General features: G+C 41.4%; 1 protein-coding gene and 1 long non-coding RNA gene across 3 annotated transcripts in view; one reads left to right on the top strand and one right to left on the bottom strand.

Annotated features, from left to right (window-relative positions):
- Positions 1 to 4,315: 4,315 nt before the first annotated feature.
- SELE (selectin E) lies at positions 4,316 to 16,990 on the top strand. Of its 2 annotated transcripts, NM_174181.2 has the most exon segments (12): positions 4,337 to 4,403; positions 4,752 to 4,836; positions 5,664 to 6,050; positions 7,059 to 7,166; positions 7,812 to 7,994; positions 9,107 to 9,292; positions 9,391 to 9,579; positions 11,202 to 11,378; positions 11,922 to 12,032; positions 12,896 to 12,917; positions 14,720 to 14,792; positions 15,729 to 16,989. In NM_174181.2, coding segments are annotated over 10 exon segments (1,458 nt in total). In that variant the 5' UTR covers positions 4,337 to 4,403; positions 4,752 to 4,799; the 3' UTR covers positions 14,778 to 14,792; positions 15,729 to 16,989.
- LOC132342460 (uncharacterized) overlaps positions 4,402 to 18,380 on the bottom strand; it is a 21,562-nt gene continuing 7,583 nt past the window's right edge. Inside the window, exon 3 of the long non-coding RNA XR_009490840.1 lies at positions 4,402 to 5,567. This is a non-coding gene — a long non-coding RNA (uncharacterized lncRNA). The remainder of the gene's footprint in view (positions 5,568 to 18,380) is intronic.

Here is an 18,380-nt window from a genome sequence, read left to right as displayed (position 1 = left end):
CTTGCATTGGCAGGAGAGGTCTTTACCACTGACCCACCAGGGAAACCCCACATACACATTTTAAATGAGCTGCTCAGGTGAGTCTTCTTCATATGAGAGGTCTGAAAACTCCACTTCTCCCTAGGATTGGGAGTGCAGATTGAGAGCCCAAGGCTCCCACCTGACCCAGGTGTTTTGAGGTGGCTACACATCCCAAAAAAGTGAACATGCCTTTCTGCAGAATGAATTTAGAGGGAACCAGACTCATTTTCCATCAAATATACTCATGTTTCAGTCATGCAAGAAATGCCATTCTACACCATGATGGAGCATTGTTGATTAATTTAACTTCACAATTTTGAGTGTGCAAGAAATATCATATTTGTATACTCCAAGTAGGATTGAATCTTTATTAGGATTTCCCCTCCCTACCTTGGGCTTCCCAGGTGGCACTAGTGGTAAAGAACCTGCCTGCCAAAGCAGGTGACATCGAACCCAGGTTCGATCCCTGGGTCGGGAAGATCCCTTGGAGGAGGGCATGGAAACCCACTCCAGTATTCTTGCCTGGAGAATCCCAAGGGCAGGGAAGCCTGGTGAGCTATAGTCCAAAGGGTCGCAAAGAACTGGACACGACTGAAACAACTTTGCACACATGCACTCCCTACTTTAGACTCTACAGAAGTACTTTAGATCTTAGCAGAATCAAATCTGGGGGCAAGTTACCAAGGCTTTCAAAAAGAAGCATCTTGCAACACTGCCCAGAGGTGAGGGAACCCAGAACCTCAGGAAGGCTACTGCCCATGGGTCATAGTTCCTTTCAGCTGAGGGAACTGAGGAACCAAAGCTAAATTCACACTTTAACAGGTGGTCTTGCCATGTGTACTTACGGCCCATGCTACTTCCCATTCAACCCAACAATCTCCTGTCCATAGCTTTTATTGTCCCTCGCTATGGAAGATGAACTGGATGGCCTTGAGTAAAACTGTAACATTTGCCTTGGGAACTTTGACATCCTCTTTCCAGCTCTCCCTCACTTCCTCAGGGATGTCCCTTCACCATAAAGATAAGAATGAATTTGCCTGGGGGCAGCAGCAAAAATGTTTAAAGTCCTTGGCGCCCCATGACAGGATGTGGAGACGCCAGGCAGGGCACTTTCAGGAAACTGATGATGACACCAGGAAGGGCGGCACCTCAGACAAAATAGCCCTGGTGGTGGACGGAGCCCGAGGGGTGCCCGTGTTTGGATTATCTTCTTTCCTTTTCTCCTGGCCTCCTCAAGCTGGAGATTGTGAGGGGGTGTCCATATGAGGCCAGCTTTGAAAATGGAGCTATCCAGGGATAGCCAGCTGCATCTTCTGAGCTTGGGAGATTCCATGTGGCCTCGAGGCACCTCTAATCAGCCTGCTATGTGGGGGCATTAGGTTCATTTGGGGAAGGGGAGATAATGTTCAACACCCCCAGCTGTTCAGTGCTCACCTGATTTCCTCTTCAACTCATTCTTCTATCCTCCAAGTGAGGGTGCCCCCCTCATCAGATTCTGATACAAAAAAAGCAGGTGAAGAAGCTACAGTCCAGCTGTCAACCCACTCCTGGCCCTCACTATGCTGGCATCTCTCTATGAGAGGCAAATGAGGTCTGTCTATGGCCTCTTTCAGCAACTCTACAGTCAAAAGAAAGCCCCTCCACTCTTAGTGGCCAGGTACTTGATTTGTGGTCCCAACCTCAGATGACAGGCGTGTGGAAAATATTCTGGGAGAATGCAGGATAACTGTAAGGGTGAGTGAGTTTGGAATATTATACTTCTGGTGGTAATAACAATAAGTTACCTTTACTCACAGTCGCTTCTATTCCTTATTTTTCGTATGCCTCTTTTTTGGTATTGGGGTATGTCCCTGCACCCTTTAGCCATAGAGAGAATCTGCTTTAAAATCAGGATCTCCTGGAAAGTGTGATGCAGGGATCAAAACTTTCCCTGGTGTAGCTCAGCCTGCCTTGCTTGTCTCTTCATCCACTTTCCCACCACAGCGGAGAACCTCAAGTCTACTTTCACTATATCTTCTGTCGACTGCTTACTGCCCCCTAGTTCCCTTCCTGCCTTCATGTCTCAGAACGCAGGACACAGCCACTCTGAGGGAGAGCTGGGACTATCACACTGCTCTTGGGAAGAAGAAAGAGATTGGAGGCTTGGGAAGAAGAGGGCAAGGGAAGACTGGAGACTTGGGAAGAAGAGGGAGGCTCATTGTGGGGCAAAATAACAAGAGAAACCACAGACTGGAATATAGCAGTTAAGGAAGCTGGCTCCAGAGACTGACTGCCCAGGTTTCAACTCCTCAGCTCTGTGCTTTTAGTTGAGACCCGTAAAATCCTTGGTTCCTCAGTTCTTCATCTGTGTTGTAGGGATCATAAGAGAACCTATTTCATAGGCTATTGTAAGAATTAAATACATATGTAGATGAATATGTAAAAAACTTAGAACAGGGCCTGGCACAAGATGAAGGTTCAATATATGTTACAGATCATAACTGGGGCATCCAGGACATATATAGTCAATGAAATAGGGACTGTACCACCATTGGAGGTATTTTTAGATATTTGTGAACTAATGAGAAAGGAAAAAGACAAACTTAATTTAGTTATGAAAAAATCATAATAGTAAATGTAGTTATCTTGGGCTGTTATGACTAACTACTATTTTCAAAATAATTATTAGGTACTTTATTATTGTGTCAGATAAAGATCTGCCTACAGTACACATTTTTAAGTGACAAATCATGTGTTCACAACTTATTGAAAATTAATATACATATAGATTAACAATATTAATATTAACCCAGCTTCACATCTTTCTCTAAAATCTAAACAAACACTTGTGGCTGATTACTTTCCACATTTACTGAGCAACAGCAACCACATTTACAAAAGTAAAGTTTGATAAAAAGTTAAAATAATGCTAACATCTGGAAAATATAGGATAGTGTGAGGGTGGATGGTATATATTCTCTGTTAAATTTGGGCATATTTAAGAATTAAATTAGCTAACTGGATTATACATTTACTTTTTAAGTCAGTTGTATTTATTGGAATTTTTCTTCTCTTTTTCTGTTTGGTTTGGGTCTTTATGTACACAGAACCAGGGCACTAACAAGTAGTGCGAGAAATAAACCTGTTATATCCCCCTCAATCCCCTCACGACTACTTCATGTCTGCTGAGAGTACATTGTTAGCTGTCTTATTTTTAAAAGCTGTAACTATAGAATATTAGCTTCACTTGATCTCTACAGAATATGGAAATTAAAAGATTCCCATTTACTGTCGCTACCATTTGAATTAGATGGGATGCAGAGATGGGGAATGGTGATAATATTGTATATAATCCCCCCAAAGAAATGCCAATATAAAGAGCAGGAATCAGTGATATTATATATACATATATGAAGGTGATAACTATATATATAGTTATATTTGATACAGAAATCTTTAAACTGTGTTCATTTTACTATAAAAGTAATAGAGGGTCATTGCAAAAACTGCAAAATGCTGAAAATAATCATGAAGCTTATAAAAATAACCCCTAAATTCTGTCCTCTAGAAATTACTGTTGATATTTTGATACATTTAAAAAAAAATTTTTTTTTTTTTTTTTGCAATTCACATTTAAATTTTTTCAAACCAAATTTGGTTCAATTAAATACAAATATGTATAGTTTTCATCTTTATTTTCTCACTGAATAAATCATGAACACTTTCCAGATGGAATATCTGTTTCTCATTTTTCTTATATTTAAGAAACAAGGAATTATTTCAGACATGTAAGCGGGAGATACTATTTCTAGTAATTTAGTCAAAACTATGCATAGAATCTGAGGATTAACATTTTTTCGTGATTAACATTACCTCTGTGAGACAGTGTACCTTAAAATGAGTTGAGTTGGAAGGTGAGAAAGAGAAAACCCATTATTGACTGGTATGTAGTAAGAAAATCAAGAGTAATAGCCCATAGATGACAAAACTATTCTTAGTTCACTTCAGTTGATAAAATTCTGATTACTACCACAATTTCAGGAAAGGGACTGCTAATAAGCCACGTTTTAAAACTTTCTAAAGACATGGATTTTATGTTAATAGAATTAAAACCGTGCATTTGTGTCATATTAATAGAATTCATCTAAAATAAAAAGGCACATTAAAAAGGAGAATTCATTTTGTAATGAATCCTTGTAATTTTTAGCACTGTGGAATTGCTGGGAATTCCTCTTTACTGGGATTGGACATATCTTTGTATTACTCACAGGAAGCGAGCATCTTATAAAGAATGGTTCCAGCAGGAGCAGGGCTCCACTGTTCTTGGCTGACTTCACGTCAAACCTGCAGGAGTGGCACAACACAGAAGCAGCAGCAACACGGGAGGAATCTAATACTGAACGGTAAGTGCAAGAAATCTTTACAAGAGCAGTCTTGACCATGAAGCACAGATCATGAATATGAACAGATATGCAAAACTCCTTCCATAGAAGATCTGTGCAAGCTCTTATTGTATTCAGACTGCTTAAAACCTGGCTTTTCTTTTTGACTGAAATGATGAAAATCTTAACTTCTGTATTTATTCCTTTGGGCAAACTTCTTTGAAATAAACCTTGTGGCAAAAGATTATAATCCTTTAATCTAAACATCTTATGATGCCACTTTACACATCATTGTAGAATGATCTGGGTATCTGGTAGCCTGGGAGTTCATTCTATAATTAATTTTGTACCTCCCTCCCTCCCCCCCAGAAAAGCATTTTCAAGTCTAATCTTTGGATCAAAAGAACTCTTGAAGTCATGATTGTGTCACAGTATCTCTCTGCTCTCACTTTTGGTAAGTCAATGTCAGTTGATAGACTAAAATTTCTTATCCTTAGCACTACTGGCATTTTGGACCAGATAAGTCTTCCTTGGGGTGGGCTTCCAAGTGTAATGTAGGTTGTTTAGCAGCATCCTGGGCTCCTCCTCATAATGTGTTGTGCCCTGGGCTAGGAGCCATTTACCTCTTTGTGTCTCAGATCCCTTAGGTATAAAGAGTGATCAAAAGTAATCTATTTCCCAGAGGCCTTTTGAGGATTCAATATCATGGCTCATGTAAAGTGCCTCAGACAGTGCTTGATGGTGCATATTTAGTGCTCAAAAAAGCTTAGTTATTCTATTATTCTACTATTAGGTAGGTGTATTGATAGGTTATAGTGGGTAAGCACCAAGTGGAAGGTCAATTACAAAAGAGAAACGCAGTAGATGGTAGTGTCTCCATTCGTACCCATTTTTACTTTGGAAAAAGTTTTTCCAAGAAATTCTTACTTTGGAAAAACAATTGAATCATCCCAAAGGCCACTAGGGGACTTCCCTGGTGGCTCAGCAATAAAGAATCCACCTGCAATGCAGGAGACGTGGATTCGATCCCTGGGTCAGGAAGATCCCCTGGAGAAGCGCATGGCAACCCACTCCGGTATTCTTGCCTGGAGAATCTCATGGACAGGAGACTGGCGGGCTACGTCCATGGGGCAGCAAAGAGTCAGACACGACTGAAGCCTCTGAGCAGCATGCACACAAAGGCCACTAGATGCCAAAAATATGACAACAAAAGATTCAGATAACAGACTCAAACCACAGCAGGGCTAAACTTTCCCATTCCTTTCATGTTTCCCCCCTTAGTGCTTCTCCTGTTTAAAGAAAGTAGAACCTGGTCTTACCATGCATCCACGGAAATGATGACTTTTGAGGAGGCCAGAGATTATTGCCAGAAAACTTACACAGCTCTAGTTGCAATTCAAAACCAGGAAGAGATTGAATACCTGAACTCCACATTCAGCTATTCACCAAGTTACTACTGGATTGGAATCAGAAAGATCAACGGTACATGGACCTGGATAGGGACCAATAAGTCCTTGACCAAAGAAGCCACAAACTGGGCTCCAGGTGAACCAAACAATAAGCAAAGTGATGAGGACTGTGTAGAGATCTATATTAAGAGAGAAAAAGACTCAGGCAAGTGGAATGATGAGAAATGCACCAAACAGAAACTCGCCTTGTGTTACAAAGGTAGGGAGTCTGTGGCAGCAGTGGGAGGGAGATGTTGTGTGTGAGCATCTTGACAGATTGTTGACTGTATACAAAAACTAATCTCTATTGTGTGGATTTTATGTTCTAAAAAGATACAGTTTTTAAACATTCTATTTGAAATGTTTAAACACCTGAAATTTGCCTCTTTTTGTTTCTTTGTGTGAATGTAGTTAAGAATGTATTTATTTATGTATGGTGGTGATTTAGTTGCTAAGTTGTGTCTGACTCTTGTGCCCCATGGACTGTAGCCCACAAGACTTCTCTGTTCATGGGATTTCCCAGGCAAGAATACTGGAGTGGGTTGCCATTTCCTCCTCCAGGGGTCTTCCCCATCCAGGGATTGAACCTGAGTCTCTTGCATTGCAGGCAGATTCTTTACCTACTGAGCCACCAGGGAAGCCATAAATAAGTATAGACCTAAATATATGCATATATGTATATATAAATATAGGCTTCCCCAGTGACTCAGTTGGTAAAGAAACCACCTGCAATGCAGGAGACTCAGGTTCAATCTCTGGGTGCGAAAGATCCCCTGGAGAAGGAAATGGCAACCCACTCGAGTATTCTTGCCTAGAGAATCCCATGGACAGAGGAGCCTGGCAGGCTACAGTCCATGGAGTCTCAAAGAGTCAGACATGACTTAGTGACTAAACCGCCACATACTTATATATAGTGTGTATGCACACGTATAACACACTTTTTAGTTACTTGTTATTTATTTGCAGTAGGATAATTCTCTTTAGAATTTGTGATAAAGTGAATTTTCTATTTCGGGTGCCAGTTACAGTTCTACCTCTGATATTAACATCAGGGTTTGAAATTTTTGAGCTTAAAACTCAGCTTGGGCATTTCATCAAGCACCTCCATTAAAATCTCTGACACTCTGTATCATTGGTGACATCCCTGTTACACATCATTGATCCTAAATTCAAAGAAACTCCGTTGAAGCATAACAACAATAGTTATCGCGGATTGTCTTTTCCACAGCTGCCTGTAACCCCACACCCTGCGGCAGCCATGGTGAATGTGTAGAGACCATCAACAACTACACTTGTCAGTGCCACCCTGGCTTCAAGGGCCTCAAATGTGAGCAAGGTAAGGCGTGGTCTCAGCTTTTCCTTCACTTGAGATTGTAGGAGCACTTCATGTCCCAGCTGGTTTTGGTGTCAGGTCTGCATGCTTTGCCTTCCCTGGAGCATATGGAGTCAGAAGGAGGTTAAGAGCTGAAGCTGTGAAATCAGATTCTCCTGCGTTTGAATCCCAGATCCACCACTTAGTAGTTATGGCACCTTGACAACAGGGAGGAAAACTCTCAAGTCCCAGGTTTCTCATTGTAAAACAAGGACAGTAGAGTACCAACTTCATAGACTTATGGTTTGGATGATGTGAACAAATGCAGACACATTTTCATGGTGCCTGTTCTTTGCCGAATCCCTTTAGCCATGTACGACTCTCTGCGACTCCATGGACTGTAGCCTGCCAGGTTCCTCTGTCCATGGGGCTCTCCAGGCAAGAATACTGGAATGGGTTGCTGTGTCTTCCTCCGGGGGAACTTCCCAACCCAGGGATGGAACCCAGGTCTCTTTTGTCTCCTGCATTGGCAGACAGGTTCTTTACCACTAGTGCCTCCTGGGAAGCCTGGTGCCTGACGTTTGATAAATAGTAGTTCTGGTTTCCAGGGTTCTTCCCACATGCTACAGGGTGAGAGAGGAGCAGAACTGATTTGTTTTCCTTTTTCAGTTGTGACCTGTCCAGCACAGAAACATCCTGAGCATGGACATCTGGTTTGCAACCCTTTGGGGAAATTCACCTACAACTCTTCCTGCTCCATCAGCTGTGCAGAGGGCTACCTCCCAAGCAGCACAGAGGCCACTCGGTGCATGTCCTCTGGAGAATGGAGCACTCCTCTCCCAAAATGCAATGGTAAGTCTCTCTCAGAAAGCATAGAGCATTCTCCAATTCATCTCTCACCCCCTTGGTTCCCTGGTGGCTCAGACGGTAAAGCGTCCGCCTGCAATGCAGGAGACCCAGGTTTGATCCCTAGGTGGGGAAGATCCCTGGAGAAGGAAATGGCAACCCACTCCAGTACTCTTGCTTGGAAAATTCCATGGACAGAGGAGCTTTGTAGGCTATAGTCCATAGGATCGCAAAGAGTCAGACACGACTGAACCACTTCACTTCACTGTGCCATTTTCAGCACTTCAGGGAAAGTTCCTTCTAAACTTATCCTAATTAAACAAGTTCTAATTCAACTTGTTCTCTCAGCCAGTGTATATAAGGCCAATATGGTACCAGCTGGCTTTGAGAAAAATTTTGATCCTGTATTTGACATGAGTGTTTCTGAGGCTCTCATGATATGTAAGGGAACACAGAACTGTGGAACTGCCCCCTCAAAATCTGAATGACTTTCTCTCTCCTTTCTCTGTTTAATTTCATCCATGCAATTGGACCATTGAAGATCATGATAACCAAGTACCCTCAGTATATCCTTTTCTCTCTGTTTTATCTTCCTAGGTCAAAGACAGAAAAATTCTTTCCTCCAGGTCTTATTGTTTAGTCGCCAAGTCATGTCCGACTCTTTTGTGACCCCATGGACTGTAGCTCCTCTGTCTGTGGGATTTCCCAGGCAAGAATACTGGAGTGGGTTGCCATTTCCTTCTCCATTCTCCAGGTCTTGCTGGGCTAAAATAAATGAATGTTCTGTGTATGCTGGGATTTGTTTTTTTTAATCACAACTAGTCATAAATCCTGATCTAGAATCTGCTATTTTCCTTTGTTTTTGCCTGTTGTAAAATAAGCCAGGTAAAACGGTCAGGAACTACTTAGCATAGTCAAAGTCAATCAGAGAGGATGAAAATATCAAGAAAAAAACATAACAACTTTATTGTGGGTGCGCATGTCCTCAGAAGTTAACCTCGGGCTTTGAGTTCTACCCTCTGAAGGTAGTTTCCTTACTGTGTTATAAACTCCAGTTCAAGAAGAAGTGAATATCTCACTCTTCTTTAAAATTTCATGGTGTTCTTTCAAATCCCTAGTGGTTAAGTGTGATGCTTTGTCAAATCTGGACAATGGAGTGGTAAACTGTTCCCCAAACCATGGAAGCCTCCCATGGAACACCACCTGTACGTTTGAGTGTCAGGAAGGATATAAACTCACTGGACCCCAGCACCTACAGTGTACCTCCTCTGGGATTTGGGACAACAAGCAGCCAACATGTAAAGGTAAGGTGGCTCCGCATCAAGATTTACTGTAACATCTCAACCTATTCTCCAAATGGGCAAGTCTGATCTGCTAATATAAACTGGGACATGTGTTGCAGCTGTAAGCTGTGCAGCCATCAGCCATCCTCAGAACGGCACTGTGAACTGTAGCCACTCCGTGGTTGGAGACTTTGCCTTCAAGTCATCCTGCCACTTCACCTGTGCAGAGGGCTTCACGTTGCAGGGGCCAACCCAGGTTGAATGCACTGCCCAGGGACAATGGACACAGCGGGTCCCAGTTTGTGAAGGTAAGCCTGAGAGTCTCCTTTCTCAAAGAACAGCAGTCTGCACATGTGGGCACTTAAAATGAAACCAGCTGCCTACATTAACTATAATAACCAGATCTGATGGGCAACAATCATCTTATGTTTTTGAGATGCATATAAAAGAACTCATGCTTGTCCAGGGAAAGGACTGTGTGGAATAAGAGTGGATGCTTTGCTGGTTTTTTAATTGTCCTGGGCTAATATAACTTTGCAACTCCACGGACTGTAGCCCACCAGGCTCTTCTGTCCATGGGATTTCCCAGGCAAGAATACTGAGGTGGGTTGCCATGCCCTCCTCCTGGGGATCTTCCAAACCCAGGGACTGAACCCACATCTCCTGGGCTCTGGCACTGGCAGGTGGATTCTTTATTGTTGAGTCACCAAGGGGCTACAGTCCATAGGATTGCAAAGAGTCTGACACAACTGAGCACATACGCAAATATATAAATATGTATAACTTTATAAACTGGCATCAGTAAGCAGAAAGCTTAATCTAAAGGGAAATCACATTAGAAAATTTACAAAATAGAATTATGAGAACATGTTGTTGCTTTTGTTGTTCAGCTGCTAAGTTGTGTCTGACTCTTTGAGACCCCATGGACTGCAGTACTCCAGGCTTCCCTGTCCTTCACTATCTCCCAGAGTTTGCTCAAATTCATGTCCATTGAGTTGGTGATGCTATCTAACCAACTCATCCTCTGCCACCCCCTTCTTCTTATGATTTGACTCTAAAACTCTTGTCATGCCCTTCTTCTGAAACTGCTTATAACTAGCAGTGAGGAAAACGTTTCAAGTATGGTCTCAGCTAAAGGGACAGCCTTAAAACATACATAAGCACTAAAATTTAGTTTAATAAAGCAAGAGCGAGGATACTGAAAACAAGCAAGGTTCACTATCATGTACTAACATTTTTGTAGCCAAATACAGCACAGAGTTATTTCTAGTTGCAAAAAACCACAAGACAAAAACCAAACTGTAAAGCAGATAAATTTGATGTGCTGCCTTCTTATCTTCCTTTCTTTTTGGCCTCATCTGTAAGTACTCAAGACTCATAAGTTGCTCTCTGGCTACCTAAAATATTTCTCCTGACCCTAACTTCATCACATGTCAGAACAGAGCTCAGGAGCCATTGGTCCTGTAAAAGGCTGTCTAGTACCATTATCAACAGAGGCACTGGAATTAAAAAAAAAAAACAACAGCCGTTTTCCCATTTGTCCAGGGACTGAAGAGGCACAATTGTGTCTGACTCTTTGCAATCCCATGGACTGAAGCCTGCCTTGCTCCTCTGTCCATGGAATTCTCCAGGCAAGAGTACTGGAGTGGGTTGCCTTTTCCTTCTCCAGGGGATCTTCCTGACCCAGGGATTGAACCTGGATCTCCTGCACTGAGGGCAGTTTCTTTACCAACCAAGTCACTAGGGAAGCCCAATGAAGAGGCAGCCACATACAATTTATCTGCTTTGCAGATTGCCCCAAAGGACTTGATTCTAATTTCCTACATGCTGAAAACTATGTAGTACTTAAGCTTATTGGTGACTTTCTGTCAGTTTCAGAAGTCTTCCAGGCGATTTTTCTTAACTGCTACCCATATGCTCTCATTTTCAGTGGTACGATGTTCACGTTTGGACGTTTCTGGAAAGCTCAACATGAACTGCAGTGGGGAGCCCGTGCTTGGCACTGAGTGTACGTTTGCATGTCCTGAAAGATGGACGCTCAATGGCTCTGTAGTGCTGACCTGCGGTGCTACAGGACACTGGTCTGGGATGCTGCCAACCTGTGAAGGTGAAGCACTGAGTGATGGTGGTTGTCTGGGGCGGGGGAATCAGAGAGAAGAAAGCGAGCAAAGAAAGGAAGCTATCTGGCTACAAAAATGAACTATCCAGTATATCCAAACCAGGAAGGTCAGAAAGGTTACCCAGGTTAACATTTAAGGGATGGATATTTCATTCTATGGGGAAGAGAGAAAACAGGAGTGACATGCTGATGGAATTTTGATTATTGGAGAAAGGAGAGCTAGTGGAAGAAATCGGAGGGGAAAGGAAAATGAGTGAAAAAGAGAGAAAGAGAGAGAGAGGTTAATCAAGGTGTGCTGTAAAAGCTTGGCAAGTTAGAGCTCTGTCTGACCGTGCTGGGAGATAAGCTCACAAAGAGGTTTGGGCTGATCTCAAAGGCCTTTAGTACCATGTCTCTGCCTCATGTATTGGACTAGATGACTCTTCTTCTTTGCACACTATAACCAGTGTACAAAGAAAAGGGCAAATGGACAGAACAGGAAGACTTTAAATTTAATTTCTTCTCATGACTGTCTACCCCCTGTTTCCTTAGCTCCGACTGTGTCCCAAACTCCCTTGGCAGTTGGACTTTCTACTGCTGGAGTCTCCCTTGTGACAATACCATCATTTCTCTTCTGGCTTCTGAAACGCCTTCAGAAGAAAGGTGAGGGCATTTATGAATGTACTCCAAAAAGGTTTTTTGAAAAAAAATTTTTTTTCTCATTGATGAGTCATATTGTCTCTCATAGATTAAAATGTAATCAGAATCAAATCACTAGTCATTTAATGATAAACATGAATAAACTGCAGGATAAATAAGCAGAAATCTTAGGAAAAGAGTTTTAATACAAACGTTAGTGTGCTAACATTGTACAGCTCCAGGGGGTGCTATTCACTTTGAACTCTGTGGTCCGAGGAGTTGCTGCACTGAGGCTGCCATAATTAGTGTTCCTGGGAAAATGAAGAAAATGTTTCCAAAAATTGTATTTGGGATACAGGCTTAAATTTGGGAGCATCTCAGGAAATATGCAGTATTCTTGCCAGGAAAAAATCATAGATAGAGGAGCCTGGTGGGCCACAGTCCACAGGGTCACAAACAGTTGGATATGATGGAGCAACTAAGCACACACAGAGAATATGCAAACACATCTCACCACACTCTTGATCTGTTTGACCTACAGAGTCTTTAAATTTTTTTGAACTAAACTTTGACATTTATGAAATAGGAAATTTCATATCAAATCTGATTTGAGATTTCTCATGACCAACTGGAAGACACACAGACTTGGCAGGTGGAGTCTATAGACTATCTGCCTGCCTTAGGAAGCTGCTGTCCTCTTTGCATGAATGTACACTTTGCATTCACCCTGCCCTGTTGTCACCAAGATATGTTTGTGTTCTGATAATTATAGGGGCCTTGAAGGCCTTGAGTTTGCAATCCCTGATAAATAGAGTCATATTGCTTCAGGATTTAAAATGTCCTTGAAAGTCACTTAGCCCAAATTAATAGTTCTCTTTCTCTTGCAGCAAAAAAATTTTCTCCTGCCAGGTAAGCTGCATTCTTGAATTTAGGTTGGTGCAAAAGTAATTGCGGTTTCGCACTGTTGAAATTTGCTGTTTGATATTGGAATACATTCTTAAATAAATGTGGTTATGTTATACATTATTTTAATGCACATTTCTCACATTTCTCTCATTTATGTGTTTTTGCTAATGACGTTGTGTGTGCTAAGTCACCACAATTGTGTCTGACTCTTTGGAACCCTATGGACAATAGTCCACCAGGCTCCTCTATCCATGGGATTCTCCAGGCAAAAATACTGGAGGGGATATTTCCAACCCAGGGATCGAAACTGAGTCTCTTATGTCTCCTGCATTGACAGACAGGTTCTTTACCACTAGTGCCCCCTAGGAAAGCCCTGCTAATGGCATTACTTGCTATTTGTTTATTTATAATGAAGAGCAATAGTTTCCTACTCTGTTGCTATTTGCTCTTTTTTTAAAAATTAATTAATTTATTTTAATTAGAGGATAATTTCTCTACAATATTGTGGTGGTTTTTGCCATATATCAACATGAATCACCCACAGGTGCACATGTGTCCCCCCATCCTGAATCCCCCTATTCAGAGCACCAGCTTTGAGTGCCCTGCTTCATGCATCAAACTTGCTATTTTGGACTACAGAAATGATGTTAGGCAAAACTCAAATTAAAGCGATTTTTTAATTCAAGTTCAAAATGGGTTGTAAAGCAACGGAGACAACTTGCAACATCAACACATTTGGCCCAGAAACTGCTAATGAACGCACAGTGCGGTGGTGGTTCAAGACGTTTTGCAAAGAAGGCAGCCTTGAAGATGAGGAGCATAGTGGCCTGCCATCGGAAGTTGACAATGACCAATTGACAGCGTCACCAAAGCTGATCCTCTAACAACTAACTACATGAGAAGCTGCCAAAGAACTCAATGTCGACCATTCTATGGTCATTTGGCATTTGAAGCAAATTGGAAAGGTGAAAAGGCTCAATAAGTGAGCTGACCACAAATCAAAAAAACACATCAATTTGAACTGTTGTCTTCTCTTATTCTACACAACAACAACAAACCATTTCTCAATCAGATTGTGACATGCAATGAAAAGTGGATTTTATATGACAACCAGCTCAGTGGCTGGACCAAGGAAGAAGCTCCAAAGCACTTCCAAAAGCCAAACTTGCACAAAAAAAGGTCATGGTCACTGTTTGGTGGTCTGCTGCCTGTCTGATCCACTACAACTTTCTGAATCCCAGTGAAACCATTACATCTGAGAAGTATACTCAGCAAATTGATGAGATGCATCCAAAACTGCAACGTCTGCAGCCAGCATTAGTCAACAGAACGGGCCCAGTTCTTCTCCACGATGCTGGGCCACATAGCACACAACCAACGCTTACAAAAGTTGAACACATTGGGCTATGAAGTTTTGCCTCATTCACCATATTCAGCTGACCTCTTGCCAACCAACTAGCACTTCGTTAAGCAGCTTTACAACTTTTTGCAGGGAAAATGCTTCTACAACCAGCCTGAGGCAGAAAATCCTTGCCAAGAGTTCACTGAATACCAAAGCACACATTTTTATGCTACAGGGATAGAGCAACTTATTTCTCATTGGTAAAAACGTGTTGATTGTAACGTTCCTATTTTGATTGCTAATGATGTGTTTGAAACCTAGTTATGATTTAAAATTCACAGTCTGAAACTACAAATACTTTTGTACCAACCTAATTGTAAAGCATGCCCTTGAACATTTTACACATTTTTCTCTTCATGTTGGAAACCAGTGCTTTACCTTGGTGTTCTCATGTGTTCCACAGCAGCTGCTCAAGCCTGAAATCCAATGGATGCTACTCAACACCTTCCAAGTTAATTTAAGTCCAAAGGAATCAGGTAAGATTTGAAAATCACATATGGTTTTGAAAAAAGACATCTTCTCCACATATTCTACTGTTTCTTGAACCCTCCAAACCTGCTAGTTTCTAGGGGGGATATCACCACCTTGGTGTTATTTTATGGAAAGTTGTTTCTTTTTTTTTTGTAGGAGAAGAAAGGAACAAGAATCTTGCCTTCAATGAATCATTTCATTTATGAACATTAATGATAATAATGATAGTTAACCATTCTATGGCACTTACTATAGTCTAGGAACCACTCTAAGCTAGGAATTCTATGAGATAAGGGCTATTGTATTTATTATTATATATATGAAGAAAATGAGGCACAGGGAAGTTGAGTAATGCCTAAAATCTCAAAACTATTAAGTTATATAGTCAGGAATCATACTCAGGCGGTCTGGCTCTAAAATCTGTATTCTTAAAAACACTCTGCTTTGCTTTGTGAGAATTTGGAAGGTTCAAGTTGCCTCTGAATAGATTTTTTTTTAATTAATAGACATTTTTATGTATGCAGTTTTAGGTTTACAGAAAAAAATGAGTAGAAAGAATAGAGTTCCAACATACCTCCCTCATACCCTCTGATTTCCTCTATCATTGACATCTTACATTAGTATGGTATTTTGTTAAAATTGATGGGCCAGTTTTGATACATCATTATTAACTAAATCCCAAAGTTTACATTAGGGTTCAGTCCTGGTTCTGTACATTCTGTGGGTTTTGACAAATATATAATGACATGTATCCATCATTACAGTATCGTACAGAATCGTTTCACTATCCCAACTGAATAGGATAGCGTTCCTATTTGCTGTTCATATTTGGACTAGCCTCGTGAGAGTACACACAGCTGTCTGTGCTAGAAGGGGAATTTTGTTGTTGCTGTTAGTATGCAAAATATTAAGGATCCTGATGTCATGCACTCTCATTGCAGGAGCACAAGCAAATTAGGGAACTAGAGCAATACCCTGAAGATGGCAGAGACAGAGAGGTCTGCTTGGGTCTCCAGCTCTTCTCTCCTACTGCATCCACCGGCTACATTTACAGGTGGGGCCATGGTACCCATGAGGACTTCAGTGGACAAAATCCAACGAGCAAGTCCAGTCTGCCACCAAAAAAGACTCAATTCTCTCCTTTCCAGCGCTGGCTCTGGAAGGGAAGAATGGCTACTGGAAGGAAAGGATATTCTTGTCCATGCAAAAGCAAAGAGACTAAGGCTCTAGAATCTCAGGATTCCTTTCCTAACTCACCCTTCACTCACTTTGAAATCTTGTGGGGGTAATACAATATTTAGTGGCACTGTTTCCTTCTTTTGTCCCTCATGGTGTTTCAGCTGCTGACTCTGTAGTTGCTGTTATGGGGATGAACAATTGTCAAGAATTTAGAGGAAACTAATTGGTTGTAGATATTCTATTAATAGACTTGGGGAAAATGACAAAAGTTTCATGCCACAGGGTGATGACATGTGAAAAGTTGTTAATAGTGAAAATTCTATTTAGCGCAGCAAGTACAGTCTCAGTCACTTTGATCCTTGTGGGATTCAGTGTTTTTTAAAGTATTTTTACCTTCCCAGGTGGCACAGTGGTAAAGAATCTGCCTCCACTGCAGGAGATGCAAGAGACGTGGGTTCAATACCTTTGTAGGGAAGATTCCTTGGAGAAGGAAATGGCAACCCACTCCAGTATTCTTGCCTGGGAAATCCCATAGACAGAGGAGCCTGGCGGGCTACAGTCCATGGGGTCAGAGTCAGACACGACTGAGCGACTAAGCACTAAAGTGCTTTTAGAGGTTGTGTTCTTTTTTGCTTGCATTGAATATAGTATAAATGCCTTAAGTCTTAATTCAGTACAAGTATTTTAAGTTATTATTTTAAATGTTTTATGTACGTATTTATTAAGCTAATGTCATACCTGGGCTTTACCAGGTGGCTCAATGGTAAAGAATCCATCTCCCAAGCAGGAGATGTGGGTTCGATCCCTGAGATAGGAAGATCCCCTGGAAAAGCAAATGGCAACCCACTCTAGAATTCTTGCATGGAGAATCCCATGGACAGATAAGCCTGCTGGGCTATATATAGTCCATGGGGTTGTAAAACAGTCGGACATAACTTAGTGACTAAACAACAAATGTCTACAATCACAGCTACTGTACGTAACATGGCTCTGTAAAGTTTGATAATAAACATGTTTATATTTATCCTGTGTAATGGCTCTTAAAAATCTATTTTACTTAGGTAAAAATCACATACCATAAAATTCACTGTTTATAAATATAAAATCCAATGGATTTCGGTATATTCACAAGATCCTGTGACCATCACTGCTATCTAATTCTGGAACATTTCTATCACCCCTCAAAAGAAACACAGGACCCAACAGTAGTCACTCTCCATCTTTCCCAGTCCTTGATAACTACTTACCTACTTTTTCCTTCTATAAATTTACCTTTCTGGACATTTCATAAAAATAGAATCATCCTACAATATGTGGCCTGTTATGTCCAGCATCTTGTGTTTAGCATAATATTTTTTGGGCTCCAAAATCACTGCAGATGGTAATTGCAGCCATGAAATTAAAAGACGCTCTCTCCTTGGAAGGAAAGTTATGACCAACCTAGATAGCATATTCAAAAGCAGAGACATTACTTTGCCAACAAAGGTCCATCTAGTCAAGGCTATGGTTTTTCCAGCGGTCGTTTATGGATGTGGAAGTTAGACTGTGAAGAAAGCTGAGCACTGAAGAATTGATGCTTTTGAACTGTGGTGTTGGAGAAGACTCTTGAGAGTCCCTTGGACTGCAAGGAGATCCAACCAGTCCTTCTAAAGGAGATCAGTCCTGGGTGTTCTTTGGAAGGACTGATGCTAAAGCTGAAACTCCAATACTTTGGCCACCTTATGCGAAGAGTTGACTCATTGGAAAAGACCCTGATGCTGGGAGGGATTGGGGCAGGAGGAGAAGGGGACGACAGAGGATGAGATGGCTGGATGGCATCACTGACTTGATGGATATGAGTTTGGGTGAACTCCGGGAGTTGGTGATGGACAGGGAGACCTGGCGTGCTGCAATTCATGGGGTCGCAAAGAGTCGGACATGACTGAGCAACTGAACTGAACTGAACTTTCAAGATTCAGCCATTTTTTTCTATCATGTATCAGTACTCCATTCCTTTTCATTACTGAATAATACTCTACTGTTTGAATATGCTTCATGTTCTTTTTCCATTCATCAAATGATGGACATTTGGATTGTTTCTGCTTCTTGACTATTGTGACTAACACTGCTATGAACATTCATGTTCAAGTTTTAGAGTAGACTTATATTTTCAGTTGTCTTGGTCATATACCCAGAAGAGGAATTGTTGGGTCATATGGTAACTTCATGCTTCACGTTTTGTGGAATTGCCAAATTGTTTCCCAAAAGGGCAGTACCCTTTCACAATCCCATCTGCAATGTGTGAAGGTTCCTATTTCTCTACGTTCTTTTCAATACTTGTTATTGCCTGTCATTTTGATTATCACCACCCTAGTGTGTATGAAATAGTATATATATGGGTTTTGGCTTCAAGACTGTACAGTTGTTGGAAAAAT

The sequence above is a fragment of the Bos taurus genome, chromosome 16 (assembly GCF_002263795.3).
Source record: "Bos taurus isolate L1 Dominette 01449 registration number 42190680 breed Hereford chromosome 16, ARS-UCD2.0, whole genome shotgun sequence".
NCBI lineage: Eukaryota > Metazoa > Chordata > Mammalia > Artiodactyla > Bovidae > Bos > Bos taurus.
Note: the sequence above shows the minus strand (reverse complement) of the source record. Positions and strands in the feature narration are given on the sequence as shown.